Below are 15148 nucleotides of genomic sequence, written 5' to 3' on the forward strand. Positions count from 1 at the left end.
GACAGCAGAAATTCAACAGCACCACATTGAGCAATTTGTGCAAAAGCTTTTCCAATAAGTTGTCTACTGTATGCAACATCTTTAGGCACCTAAAAATACTGCTTATAGATTTGTAGAACTTTTTAATTTAGTTACCCGCTGCCGGATGAAATGAGTAAATCTCAGATGAAATCTTCCAAGACTTACATAACTTTGCTTTCAGTTTGCTACATCTTACGTGTACAGTAGTATCTCTGTGCTGTTGGTTAATTAATGGTAATATGACGATAAAGCGGTTCTTTTTCTGCGAAACGTCGTTAATTTACGTCAGAAGCTACATGCATGTTCTTTGAAGTCATAGGATACAGCCCCGCTGACATACATTCCGTGTTTGACGTGAGCTGAGGTGATGCGAGTACACTTGTGTGTGCTACTATTGGTGTCATGATGCAGACTGTTGCATGCGCAGAATTAACAGAGGAACTCTGTGGGTAAATGTCACAAGCTGTAGCCATCTTCGAGCGTCACCCATGAGAGAAACATCGAAGAAAACCACGGCTCTTGCATGCATTCTGACATTTTAAGAATGCGTCGCGTTTTATCATGCACCTTGCTACAATAACGCTGAAGTGCTATCAGTCAGTTCGTCTTGTACTTTAAAGGGGTTTACAGTGTTTAATCACTGCAGTTTATCTTAACCTTTGCTGAGCTGGAGCCAGCTAGTGAGATGCTGTGCGCGCCAGTGAGTGCGTGTGTTTGCTTGCGGTGTGGCCTTTTATTAACACTGTCATAGGAGCGGATACACTTCAGCTTGAGCATCAGTTAGTGGCTGTATGTGGTTCTTCCTAGAAGTCAAGCAGCGTTTTTTTTCTTTTACTTTGGTAGTGCACATTTTGATAAGACAGCAGCTTATTATAGTGTGTTTCTGTGCAGTTAACAAGCTCAGCTGAGACCGAATATTTGGATTGAAGATGATAGAGTCAGGTTGGGCTTGCAGACTGGTATTCTGAAAAGGTTGTTCTTGTTCGACTCGATCAAAATGGGCTTTTTGAAGTCTTTAGAGTTCAGTGTTGTAGGAGGAATTTAAATGAGCCAATATAAACGTTATACTGTCCTTTATCATAGTGTTTAGTGCTTTTTTAAAGCTTGCTTGTAAATGAATTTGAGTCAGAGTCAACTGCTTTGAGTCAATATGTGTGTGATCTGGCACTTCTAAAAGTCAAAAATAGAAAACCACTTTCCTAATGAAGTGAAATTCCCCAGAAGAATCTATTTTAGAATATGCTATGTACTTTTGCTGTGGTCACATGGCAACAAAGAGGCCAAAATGCTTCATCCTTTTATTTCACCTTCAACTTCCTCCCCATTTCCACTAAACCAGGAAGACTTAAACGAAAACGCTTCGACACATTACATGCGGTCCCCTCACTAAATATAGTGTGTTATACATACGAAAAACGTGAACATATTTTGCACCGCAACTATTATAACATGAATGAGTCATTGGCTTTTAGAATTAGAATGATTTGCATACTGAATTAGAATGATTTGCATTCAATTGAAGCTGATGATGTACTCCTTGTTTAATCTAATTCACTGTTGTGTTTGTAGTTGGCCGTAGCTTAAAGACCCTAAGATGTTATATTGAAAGAACATTCTATACATTTTATACACTGAAAAAAATATCCTGTCAGATTTAAAAAATAAATAAAATAAATGACAGCTGTGGTTGCAAGAAATGCACCATAAAAAATCCAGTGACAATGTTTCAGTTATTACAGGATGGCACATTGTTGCTTATTATACGGTATATTTTATTAAGTACCGTATATTTTTAAATGATTTTTTTTTACCTTAAAATGTAATATGCAAGGTTTTAGCTGTTCAAAAACAGTAAATCTTTACTCTCAAAATCCAGATATTTGACAGTATTTTACAATAAAACTACATATAGTATGATGTTAAACCGTGTAGTTTTTATTTTTTACTGTATATGGTAAGATAAGTATAGATGTAAACTAAATTGAATTGAACTAGTTCTTGATGTTTCTTACACTTATAATAAAATAAACAGAGTTCATGTCAGTTTGATTCTGTTTCGCCATAAGGATGACACTTTTTCCTTCAGTTCCTCTGGCGTACCCTCGAGCACTGCACGTTTCAGGATACAAGTCACTGATATACGCTCAAGGCTTTGCTTACAAACACGAGCCTGACTGATTTGGCTGAAAAGCCTGGGGGTTTCTGGGCCCAGAGCCTACTGGGAGGAAAGCGAGAGTGCACTGAGGAGGGAAAGCACCTGGAAGCCGTCCACCCTAGAGCAGGGTCACTGAGTTTTGTCTGGAGGCTCTCCCTACTGTAGCTGTTAACAGCAGTATCCTGCATACTGAGTCTTCCTGGCCTCCTTGAGTCTGTAGAATGTATTTGTTTGGTCAGTGAGGTCAGTTTTGAAGTAGAGATAGAATATAGAGACTGCACAAGCGCTCGTGTGGACATTGCCAGTTTAATTCTGATGTGATTCCAAACAATTATGTAATACAATGCCTAAAAGAATAGTCACTGAATATAAAGATGAGTGTCTTTTACCAGTTCACATCAAGGATGGCCAGTAAGGTCATGTAAATGAGGATATCTGGTGTACTTATTTTTCTAATAATTATTTGTGTGTGTGTGCAGGTGGTGACGTTATGGTATCGTGCTCCTGAAGTGCTGCTTCAGTCCAGCTATGCTACTCCTGTGGATCTGTGGAGTGTCGGCTGCATCTTTGCTGAGATGTTCAGACGGCGGTAAGTTTGCTCAGTATCACTGTGTAACTGACTGTAAAACTAAGTAAAATAGAAGATTCTGATGGGTGATGCTCAGTTAACTGAAGGAGCAATAAGAGTTCTGGTTTCCCTTGAGTCTATAAATAATGTTTGTTATGGAATTCGTTTTAAGAAACTATATTACTATATTTTTATATTGTATTTTATGGTTGTATGTGTATGGTATTAAAAAGAAGGTAAAGAAAAAACAGAAAGTGAAAAGATAAAATGTAATTTAGAAGAAATTTATTATTTAGGTCCATACTATATCTGATCTGATTTTTGCAGGAGGCTGAGGTTATTAAAACGGACATTAAAAAAAAGAAAAACTGTCACTGTGGTTGTGACAGGCACAACAGACCTGATCCGTTCATCTGTGTGTGGTTTAACGAATCTTTCCAACTGCTCAACTCAGCACTGACACGTTTATTAAAGCTGCTCAATGCAGTGACAGCAGGATTTAACGGTTCAACAGTTCCTTCTTTGTGGCTTTTACCTCACCAACTTTGTTGTGCATTAAAATTATTCTATTTCTTTAAGGTTCTTAAAAGAGAAAACTTAAGATTCATTACATATGCTTCAGAATTCTACAAAGAACTAATTTCTTATTTTCAGTGAGAATACTGATGATGCCCAGGAAGAAGTTTCTCTTATTAAATTGGTCACCTATCCTAATTGTCTTAAAGGGATAGTTCACCCAAAAAGAAAATTTGATGTTTATCTGCTTAGATTTTTACCTGAAACCGTCGCAGTCTATCAGTCTTATAATGTAAGCGAATGGGAATCACGGCTAAAACATACAGTAAAAAAAAAAAAAAAAAACATACACAAACTCGTGACGATACATTGATGTGTAAAGACACAAAATCAACGGTTTGTGCAAGAAATTAAACCGTATTTATGTATTTTTTTAACCTCTGATTCACGCAATGTCCGAACTGTTAGAACTCTCCTGAGCTTGTCAAGTAGTGAGCGCAGTGTTGCCAGCTTCTTTCAATGGAAAGTAGCTAAACCACGCCTGTAGTTGCTAAATCTAGCGACAAAGTCGCTATGTTGGCGACACTTGAGTGAGCGCTTTTTCAGCAGCAGGTGCGTGAGGCATCGTCTTCTTCTTGCATTATGGCGGATCACAGACTTATAAGTGCATTACCACCACCTATCTCTCAAATGGACCATTGACACTCCTAATTGAGATTGTAGATAGTGTCAATAGTCTATTTGAGATATAGGTGGTGGTAATGTACTTATAAGTCCGCCGTAAAGCAAGAAGAAGAAGAAGATGTCTCAGGAGCCTGGTGCTAAGAATGCACACAACAGGACATGCTCAGGAGAGTTCGAACAGATCTGACATTGAGTAAATAGATGGTTTTGTTTGTGTATGTTTTTTTTATTTTTTTTTATTTTATGTTTTAGCCGTAATTCCCATCCACTTATATTATAAGACTGACAGACTGCAACGGTTTCAGGTAAAAATCTTCGTTTGTGTTCTACTAAAGAAACAAAGTCACCTACATCTTGGATGATCTGGGGCTAAGAAGATTAACATCAAATTTTCATTTTTGGATGAATTATCCCTTTAAGTGCCAAAAAGGCACTGCTTTCAAAAGATTTGTGCGAGGAAAAAGCTCATATTTGTATATTCTTTGTTGCCACATTCCATTCCTCCCTTTTGATGATGTTGAATTAACGGCCCCTCCTCGTGTTGCTGGGGGGAATGGCGTGGGCCGATGTTTTTCTCTCCTGACGCGCCATAACAAGTGCATAATCGGATGAAGAGAGGGAGATTTGTAATGGAAAGCACAGACACACGAGCACGGACACACTTTAACACACATCCTGTGTTTCACATTCTAACGGGTCCACCTGTCCGCCCCTTCCGCCATCCATTGATGGTGTTTGCTTTACAGGATAAGTAGATAAACATTAGCTGACTCAGTGCTTAATACGATAATCTTATAGGAAACTTTCAGATAGGAAAGTTATGATTAGTTTTATGCACATGACGACATGTTTAAATAATGGCTTTGCGTTTGTTAATTACTATAGAAACCCTAAAACAGTAGTTATATCCATTCAAATGTTTGGTTTCCACTTTCTAAAGCCATGTGCCATAAAACGCCACTGTGCTGGGCTTCTGGCAAGCCTCCATGAGTGCCTGAGGGTGGAAGGGTAAGGGGGGCTTTTATTGCTGCTACTAGCACACCTTTCCTCCTCCTGCAGGTGATTAAGAATGCTTTTTAAAAGGCCACCTGTTGCAGATTAAAGGGCACCTGGGACCAGGTTTCTCCTCTGATGTCTAAGAAGTGCACCTCGCTGTACGTGCCAACTCCAGTAATGGAGGATTTTGATTCACCTGAGAGTTATAAAGATGTAGATCACCTCAGCCAGCAACATATTGAATGGCTTTGTTTATGAAGGAAGTTTAACTCTCGAAAGGACGCCGTTTTACTGGGGATGGCTGTGTAATGTGGACCTTTGACAAATTTTACCTGTTGTTTTGTTAGTTTTATAAAAGATCTATACTTGTTTGATGCTCACAATGCAAGTTTAACATACTTTATGCAAGTCTGTATCTGTATCTCTGGAAGGATGTAGTGATCAGTCAGTGTGTTTCTGAATGACACAAAGTGCTTTTAACATTCCGCTTTTACAAGGGTTGTGCATATTGTGTGAAGAGTCAATGTGTGATGTCTTTCAGGTCCTTATTTTCACAACCTAAAGCTGCTCTCACAAAAAAGTAGATGTACTGCATAAAATATATAAATAACAATAAGAATAAGAATCATTTATTTATTTATTTTTCAGTTTGATTATACTTCAAGAAAATCCATTAATAAAAAGACATAAATAAAAACTTTTAATAAATTCATCATGTTTCCAAAAGTCAGTGAGTAATTGTGGTAGAAAATCTCAGTATTGACCAAAATGACAGTGAATATGATTTTTACCATAATTGAATAGCTCAAATATGTATATTTATGATATGTTAATGTACTATCGAAGTCCAAACTGAAATTCATAGTCAAAGCTAATTTAATTATTAAAGGAATAGTTCACCCAAGAATAAAAAAAATGACCCCATTATTTACTCACCCTCAAGCCATCCAAGGTGTATATGACTTTCATCTTTCAGATGAACACAGAGTTATTTTAAAAAATGTCCTGACTCTTCCAAGCATTATAATTGCAGTGAAAGGGGGCTGAGCTTTTTAAGACCAAAAAAGTGCATCCATCTATCATAAAAAGTGCTCCACACAGCTCCCAGGGGTAATAAAGGCCTTTACAAGCAAAGTAATGCATCGGTGTAAGAAAAATATCCATATTTAAAACTTGTGAAACATTAATTTCTAGTTTTCAGAGTCGGAGACAAGACAGAATGGTTTTGCAGCGGATGACGTAGCATAAGTAAATCGCGGGGTAATTTTGTTCTTAGGTGAACTATCACTTTAAGTACTGTAATTATTTGTATTGAGTAATTCGGCATAAACAAATTATTATTTTTATTATCATGTTTTAAGTCTATTAGTTCAGGTTGTTAAAAGTAATATGGTGCCATAACCCGTCAATGCTTAATATTGATGAATTGTTGGTTATATTTAATGGCCATTTCTCTTAAAAAGTTTTTCCTGAACCACATGAAACCAACATGAACACACACAGAGCACTTTTCCAAGAATCTTGCAAGGGTGTTATAAACTAAAGTTTTCCTTTTCTGTATCGTGGGCACTATTACTGGTCATTTACTCACACTTTTTCTGGCGAGCGAGCGTTAACCGATTCAGATACACCGATGCATTCCAGAGGTCGAGCGGGTGGAATGTGGATAGAGACACTGGCACTTGGAGCGTGACTCAACTGCGTGTACTGGCCTGGTGTGTGCCTGCCTGTGCCCACTCACTCAGGAAGCCTCTGCCCCGGCATAATGTCTGCCTTGTGCAAAAAGCCACTAATTCATTCAGAGACTAACAAGTTGCCCAAGGGAAGGCAGAATGTGCTTTAGAGATTTTCAGCCATACTTGTTTTGGCATGACACTGCTTTAGGTGAGATCTTTCCCCCACCGCTCGCTGTTAGAAAATAGAACGGCTTTTGTCTTATTTAACTGCTCGGGACTGATTTTGCCTTTGAGGGCTTCAGCAGTTGATGCGGCATGTGAAAGGCATGATAATGGCAATTTTCTTTTTAACAAGCGGGTTCAATGTGAAAGGGGTCGGGAGCATCCGAGGCGTCCGTCTCACCTGCAAAGAATGTTCAGCATCTTAGCCGCACAAAGACGCCTCTGTATACTAGCTGTAAGTTGAAAAGTGCACGTCACATTCTTCATTCTGAAAAATATGCAGACGTTTGTCTGTCTGTTTCTCACTAATCTTTAAATTAGTCTTGAGGGTGTTTGAACATCATGGAGGCGTAAGTAAACGTGCACATGCTCACTTCTGGTTTTGGCTCTTTGTCTAGTTGAGATCAAGTTGAGGCTCCATGTGCTTGTGAATAAAGAGCAGTTGTGCTTGTCTTGTTGTTGGGCAACATCTGGTGGCAGCTGGGGGAATTACGAGTGCAGTTTTTGCTGTTTAGTCAAAGACCTAACGCTTTGATAGTGAGCTTATTTTAGCTCATAACACATCTTTATTTCTGTGCTTCTGTTCTGTCATTTTTTGCTGTCTCACATAGAGGTATGTGGAGAGTGAAAGCAGACGGTGGGGATGAATAGCTTTTTTCCGCTCTCTTACTCTGTGTGGTGTGTTTCGGAGACTGAGGCCTGGGCTTGTGGCTCCTGGAATTTGTGTGCATGCCAAGGGAAGCATGCCCGCCCACGGGTGTCCTGAGTGGACTGAAGCCACAGGCACCAGCAGCGGTGCAAGCGGGTGGACTCCAGCATGTGCTGAAAAAGCCCTCAGATCTTCTCAGCCTCAGGAAACAACACGCATACAGTGGACCAATGTCTGTTATGTGGCTTTAGGGCCTTATTTGTACAGTGAAAGATATAAGGATTTTCTTTCTCTTTGCCGCCTTCACTCATAGAAGACAGGCAGGACTCAGGAGACTGTTCATGATTATTGCAGAATTAAGGGCATATCTAAACACATAACCTCTGTTTTATGACTGCCCCTGCAGTCTTTAATATGATGTGAAGCGATTTACTCATTATTTGAGGTAGCTTTATTTAGTTATTGTATTTTATTGATTGATTAAATTTTTTGATTCAAGATTATTTTATTATGTTTTATTCTTTTTTTTTAGTTTTAGTATCTTTATTTTCATTAAATTATTAATTTCATTTTATACTTATTCAATTTAGGTTAATTTATTAATTTCAGTATTTAAGTTTCATTTAGATTCATAAATTTATTTTTGTTTATAGTTTTTTATTATAAATGCAAAACTTCCTTTTAAGTCTAATTATTGCTGTAAAAGGAATCATGCAATTAACTGCAATCTTTCTCCTTTCTCTTTCTTCAGACCTCTTTTCCGTGGGAACTCTGATGTTGACCAGTTAGGCAAGATTTTTGAGTAAGTACAATAATAAATTGTTAGAATTGTGTTTAATAAGGCTGCACTGAGATTTAATTAAAATTGCAATAACTGATTGTTTTGATTATGATATTGCAGTGTGGTGGGGGTCCCTTCTCCAGAGGACTGGCCACAGGAGGTGGGCTTGCCACAGAGTGCCTTTTCCCCTCGTCCTCCCCAGCCAATAGAGGACCTGGTGCCTGACATGGATGAGCTGGGCAAATCACTTTTACTTGTAAGTAGCAGATATCAACATAGAAGATATTTGACATTTCTTGACACCTACTGTAGAATGACATTCTATGTACTCAATAGTTTTTCCAGTTTAATATATTTAATCACGTAAATAATAAATGTGACCCTGGACAACAAAACCACTCATAAGGGTCAATTTTTTATTGAGATGTATATATCACCTGAAAGCGGAGTAAATATGTTTTCCATTGATTTATGGATTGTTATGATAGGACAATATTTGGCTGAGATACAACTATTTGAAAATCTGGAATCTGAGGGTAAAAAAAACTCAGGATACTGAGAAAATCACCTTTAAAATTGTCCAAATGAAGTCCTTCATTACTAATTAAATTAAATTGACAAAATATCTTCATGGAACATTATATTTACTTTATATCCTAATGATTTTTTGCATAAAAGAAAAATCGATAGGTTTGACCAATACAATGTTTTTTTTTTGGCTATTGCTAAAAATATACCCCAGCGACTTAAGACTGCTTTTGTGCTCCAGGTTCACATTTTATTGTAAAATAAATTGTATTGTGTTATCCTAAACTTAATGCTGTTATTCCATAAAATAGTAACAATTGACTTATACAGTATATACAGTAAAAAAAAAAAAAATTTAATAACAGTATATAGAGTGTCTGTGTGTGTTGTTTAAAAAAAGTCATTTTATATAAGGGACACAGATAGCACATGACTTTGATATAAAAGTACCATAGACTGTGTTTACTTATTGTTTTTTTTTCTTCTTGTTTCCTCCCTGCACAGCGTTTCCTGTCATTTAACCCCTCCAGAAGGATATCAGCTTACGATGCACTGTCTCACCCATACTTCCAGAGTCTGGATAGCACCAGCAAGAGCCTGTACGCTCAACCCTTTCCCAGCCAAAAGCCCTCCCTGGAGGAGAGAGCTGCTTGAAAAGATGTGGTTCCAACTCTTGACAAAGACCCCCTAGGAGCTAGTCTTTCATAGCATAACATTACATGCTGCTTTCAAAAATATCACCGCAACTATTGGTCGATCGTGTTAAGTCTTTGCCCTCACTACTGCCAGCTAACATGGATCAACAACAATGCTGCCTGGAATTATGTGTTAAACAATATCAGAAGCTGCTCTCGTCTCCCACCCACCTTCCTCAAAGGAAGTTTGTCTGCTCAGAGGAAAATGTGCTTCTTGTATCTGAAGCCGCATTATGACACTGCCAGGGATCGTCTGTCTGTTTGCATCAATGCAATCTAAAGGTCTAAATTGAGTCTTAGCTGCACATCACTGCCATAAAACAGCAAGGTCTTACGTGGGACCGTGTCTGACTCACATGGATTAAGCTAGTAGAACCACAACTACTGCAAATTCAGGCCCGTTGAGCGGAACCTCTTATTTTACACCTTAAGACAGAATCGCTAATTACCTTCTCTTTTTTTTGAGCTTCCAAAGTCCTCTCAGTCACAGGCCAGGAGGATTTTTTTTGTATTGTTTTCCCATCACGTTGTTACTTCGCAGTTCAAGCTGGAGAGCGTGGACACATCTCCTTGTGTGACGTTTTTTGAAGACTGCATAACCACAGACACTAGTGCTCTATTTAATATAGCATTTCGTCGCAAACATCCTGGTGTCACCCGAATCGTCCAGGACGGAGCTACCAAACGCTTTGAAGCACTATTTAACACCATATTTCCTTGACATTATAATGTACTTGTATTTTTTTTCTTCTTCAATATGAATTCCACATCCCGTTCACTTATTTTATTATGTCAGTGTTGATTGTTGACATGTTATGTCTTAATTTTAGTGAACTTGAAGGTGTAGGTTGGTGTAGAAAACTCGTTGATATGTATACCAAACAGTCTGCACCCTGTCGTCAGGGATTTAGTGGCGAGACGTAGTCGAAGGATGACCCGCGCAGGGTTGCATGTTGAATTTAGGCTTGATTTAGAGCAGAAACAAGCTGAGATGGATAACAGAAATACATGTATGAAAGCGCTAGCGCGTAGTTATGAAAGTCTAGTAAAAGTAGCTATAGAGTTGGTGAGTGTTAAGTTCAAGGTGAGATTCGTTCCAGGCTCGGAGAGTAATGTAGAATCCAATGTAGACTCCATTGATTAAGTCCAGGTTCGTTTCTTTACACGCATTGCTACATCCTTCCATTTCCAGTTTCACTTAATTGTCTGGATAGATCATCACAAAAAGTGCAAGTCCGTTAGATGGGTTGCTTTCAGTGCCTTCGTGTTTAGCGTGTGACGAACATGTGGAGGGAAGGAAGGCCGCTGCTTCAGAATTTAGCATTTAGCCTGGACGATCCCAGGTGAAGCTGTTTGATGAGGAGTTATAGGCAGGCACAGTACTACAAAACATTCACACAGTTAAAGGGATAGTTCACTTCATTCACCCTCATGTCTCTCCAAACCTTATAGTGGAACACAAAAGGAGATATTTTGAGGAATGTTGGCAGCCAATCAGATTTGGTTACCGTTGATTTGCATTGTATGGGCAAAAACAAACACTGAGACTCGAAATGTCTTTTTTGTGTTCCGCAGACATGAAGGGCGAGAAAATGACGAAAGAATGTTCATTTTTGGGTGAACAATCCCTTCAAGCACTGATGCTTGATTCATTCTCTCAGGATCGGTAAACTCATTCTGTCGCATTCCATGCTCAGGTCTATTTATGACTAGTTTTAGATACAACCAGGGTTCAGGTTTTAGTCGAATCATTAAGTTCACAGTTATTGATTATGGTCTCAGTGCCATCTGGATACAATAGTATTGGGTTATTTATATGGTTCACTTGCATTTCCATAAATTTGAACAGGTAACGAAACATACAGTTGGTCATTTGAGCATTTATTGTTCTTTTTGTATTTATACAATATTATTATTAATAATATTAATATTATATTTGTTGTGTTAGTTCACTGTCGTGCGGCAACTTTTGTACTGTTAACATGTTTGATTTCACAAATATTCTCTGATCAGTGTCTAACCAATGATTTGTAACATCTCCACTGAACTGACGTTACGCCGGCACAGCTTTACCCTCCTCTAGATAAGTCTGTGATTGGATCTGGTGATTTCAGAGGGCATTAGATATCAAATGATGTAAACCAATGTAACCGTATGCCTTTACGTTTGTGGGTCTTGAATAGAACTAATCCGTTTTTTGAGCTTCATAGTGTTTTAACATTTTAAATGTATTAAATGTTAGGCTTTCGAATGTACGACCCATTCTTGTTAGTGTTGGATTAAGAATTTTTGCGTGATGTTATGCTGAAAAAATAGCACCTTTTTATATTCGTCCATCTCAGTGCTTTTCCCCATGATTTTTTCTCCTTTAGGGAATCTGTTGTTGATTTCTTTTTTATTTTTTGTTTTTTTTTTTGTTTGAAATGATTTGCTTTAGTTAGTCGTTTTCAAAATCTGTTTGAAAATTTGAAGCGAATTACGTTTGAGACTGCTTGAAATTGCTGGAGATTGGTACATAATGTTTTGCTCCCTACATTTTGTTCTTATTTATTGACATTTCGTCTTTTGTTTGGTTGGCTGGAATGCTTCAGAAGGCATTCTGTCAATATAATACTCAAATTTGTGATTGGACAGCGATGAGCTAATGGTGCTACGCCTCGTGTCACTGCAGACTTGAACAACTGTTATCAATTAGGCAAACTTGTTCCCAAAGGGACAGTAACAATAAAAGTGTCTTTTGAAATATTCTATTATTATATTTTGGTTTCTTTTTGTTGCATTACATTTGTATTATATTTGACCAGTTTTACATGTCTTCCCATTATGACTTAAATAATTTATAATGTTCTCCAGACAGAGAATACTTTGAATTAAAAAATCATTAAGCTGGATCCATTAGATTCTAATAATGTAATATGCTAAATCATCCACCATGAATACATATTCTAATCAATGTGCACAATGTTTTCATTCTGTTTAGCTGCTGCACAGACACTGTGTAATGAAAGTCAATTATTACCTTTCTAATGCGACTCTTTAATGTTATTTTATCAGCAGCTTTGTTATATTTTATTCATTGATAATCAAGTGTTATATCACTTTAGACTACATCAAATGTATTTGGTTCATTCTACTTATTCTTTAAAAAAAAAATATGTAAACCGAGTGGAATGATTTCTGATGTTCTATGATATATCTCTGTTTTATAATCATAATATGTATATCTTTACATTTCTTATTTGTTGCTCTTTGTTTTGTGGATTTCTGTAACCATTAAAAGTGATAACTTTAGCCATTTTTTAACTGTGCACATTGATTAGAAGTGGGAAGTGTTGGTCAGGGTTTTCTTTTTTCCACACATTGGCTGGAGACAGTGGATAGTTCGTTTTTTTTGTAAGCACCCAATCTGTGGTGTATATTTTTAATTGTTATTTGGCATTTTATGTTGTCAGCAATTGTTGTAAGATGTGGGGATGGAAAAATGTGTACATGAAAATTTAACTTTTTTTTTTTTCAACGCTTTGATTGAAAGTCTTGTTCAGCTGTATGTATTTCTGTTGCTTAATCAGTTTGCGTTCTTCTGCTTTAGCATCTATATTTTTTAAGCAATGAAATCACATGTTGATGTACTGTAGATCACATGCATGTGACGTTAATTTTGTTTAAAAAGTCTTGTCAAGTTCATCTAGTTATGATTAGTCCAATGATGGTTAATCATACAGTAAGTAGAATGTATCTTCTTTTTTATGATGGAATACTGAAATTCAGTTCATAATTAATCTCTTTAAAGCTATGTTTTTCTGTTAAAACAGCACATTCTTTCATTTAAAGCAGATGCTTTGTTGATATATTCATTTCATTCAGCTACTGTTGTCAGTAAAGTGCAAAGAATTGTAAAAAGTTTTGCAAGAACCAAATTGAAATGAGTGTGTTGGTCATTGTGCCCTTAAAGGACCATATTAGTTTTGTTTTCTTCTTTTCTTTAAAAAAGGGTGAGTGAGATGTGGTAGGAATTTTTTTTTCTTTTTTTAAATCTGGACTGGTTTTGCTGCTAATGTTTGTCTTAGGCTCTGGCTCCTGTGTGAGTTTTATTAAACTGGCCCACCTAAAGATTCCAATTTGCTGCCATTGAGAAAAAAAAAGCTGCTTTCGCATTTGTGTTATATCTGTATCTGCCTGATGTTTTCGTATTTTTGTAAAATAAATATTCCAGTGTGTAAACCTGGGTTGTGAAATTGACTTCTGTGTTGAGAGAGAACAAAACGCTTCTCTAAGTCTCAAACTTCCCACATAGATAATTGTTTTATTATTTTACTTGAAATAAAATGGGTAATTTGATAAAGCCTGGGTCACAGCAAGTGTTACAGAAGAAGTATCGTCTATCATAAAATGATGATAAAATCCCACAGTAACTATCAAATTAGTAAATATCAAGTCATTTTAGTAGCAATGGGAAGAATCTACAATATGGGACTTCCTCCTCTCAAAATTGTGGAAAAATCAGGCCAGTCTTTTTAAGTGCATATGCCCCCTTTTATTTTATTTTTTTCTGGGGTGCTGTATATTAGCAGCATATCAGATACTACAGAACAATAGCTTTTATAGTTGTACAAACAAGTAATCACTTGTAAAAACTTAAGTTCAGGCAAAAATTTGCCATTTTATGACACGCTACCAAAAGTTTGGGATCGGTAATTTGTGTGTATGTGTGTGTGTGTGTGTGTGTGTGTGTGTGCATGTTATTTAAAAATAATTGAAGTCTCTTATGCTCACCAAGGCTGCATTTAGACTATAAAGACTCCAAAAATAAAAGAATGTTGTCAAATATCATTACATTTTAAAATAACATTTTAAAATAATAGCCTAATAAATGAATTTTCAGCAGCCGTTATTCCCGTCTTCAGTGTCACATGATCCTTCAGAAATCATTTTAATATGCTGAATAACTTACCCGCTTAAGAAACATTTCTCATCACTGTTGAAAACAGTTGTTGTGCTCGGAATGTTTGTGGAAACTCTTTTTTTTTTTTTTTTTTATTAAATTAAATGTATGCATTTAGCAGCCGCTTTTATCCAAAGCGACTTACAGTGCATTCAGGCTATCAATTTTTACATATCATGTGTTCCCAGGGAATCGAACCCCCAACCCCTCTACCAGTTGAGCTACAGGAACACTACTTCCTGTAACACTACTTTTTTCAGGATTAGTTGACAAGTACAACATTTAAAAGAAATGTATTCTCTTGAAATATAAATCTTTTGTTAACTGTAACAGTCTCAGGAAAGAGATGAAGGCGCGCTCTAGTGTTCATGTTGAGCACGGCGAGCAACCGTAAACAGAAGGCTGATTTAATAGATTTTGGCCTATAGGTTTAAGGCAAAATCTGCAAAAATGGGCAAGCTTGATAATAGAGTGGTTAGTAAAGGTAGTCTCTCTCCAGTCCTACCCTCCAACATCAGACCTTCTCCAGTCTGGCCCTCCAACATCGGTCCCTCCAGTCTGGCCCTCCAACATCAGAACCTCTCCAGTCTGGCCCTCCAACATCGGTCCCTCCAGTCTGACCCTCCAACATCGGTCCCTCCAGTCTGGCCCTCCAACATCAGAACCTCTCCAGTCTGGCCCTCCAACATCGGTCCCTCCAGTCTGACCCTCCAAC

The 15148-nt window shown here is 37.3% G+C and overlaps 1 protein-coding gene across 1 annotated transcript; it reads left to right on the forward strand.

Moving 5' to 3' along the window:
* The first annotated feature begins 2426 nt into the window (after window positions 1–2426).
* On the forward strand, window positions 2427–13712 carry LOC128015620 (cyclin-dependent kinase 6-like). Its single transcript, XM_052599631.1, has 4 exons — window positions 2427–2765; window positions 8239–8289; window positions 8389–8524; window positions 9301–13712. Exons 1-4 carry the CDS (start codon window positions 2602–2604, stop codon window positions 9448–9450), a joined length of 501 nt encoding a protein of 166 aa, XP_052455591.1. The 5' UTR covers window positions 2427–2601; the 3' UTR covers window positions 9451–13712.
* The last annotated feature ends 1436 nt before the right edge of the window (window positions 13713–15148 follow it).

This window comes from Carassius gibelio, chromosome A6 (assembly GCF_023724105.1).
Source record: "Carassius gibelio isolate Cgi1373 ecotype wild population from Czech Republic chromosome A6, carGib1.2-hapl.c, whole genome shotgun sequence".
Taxonomy (NCBI): domain Eukaryota; kingdom Metazoa; phylum Chordata; class Actinopteri; order Cypriniformes; family Cyprinidae; genus Carassius; species Carassius gibelio.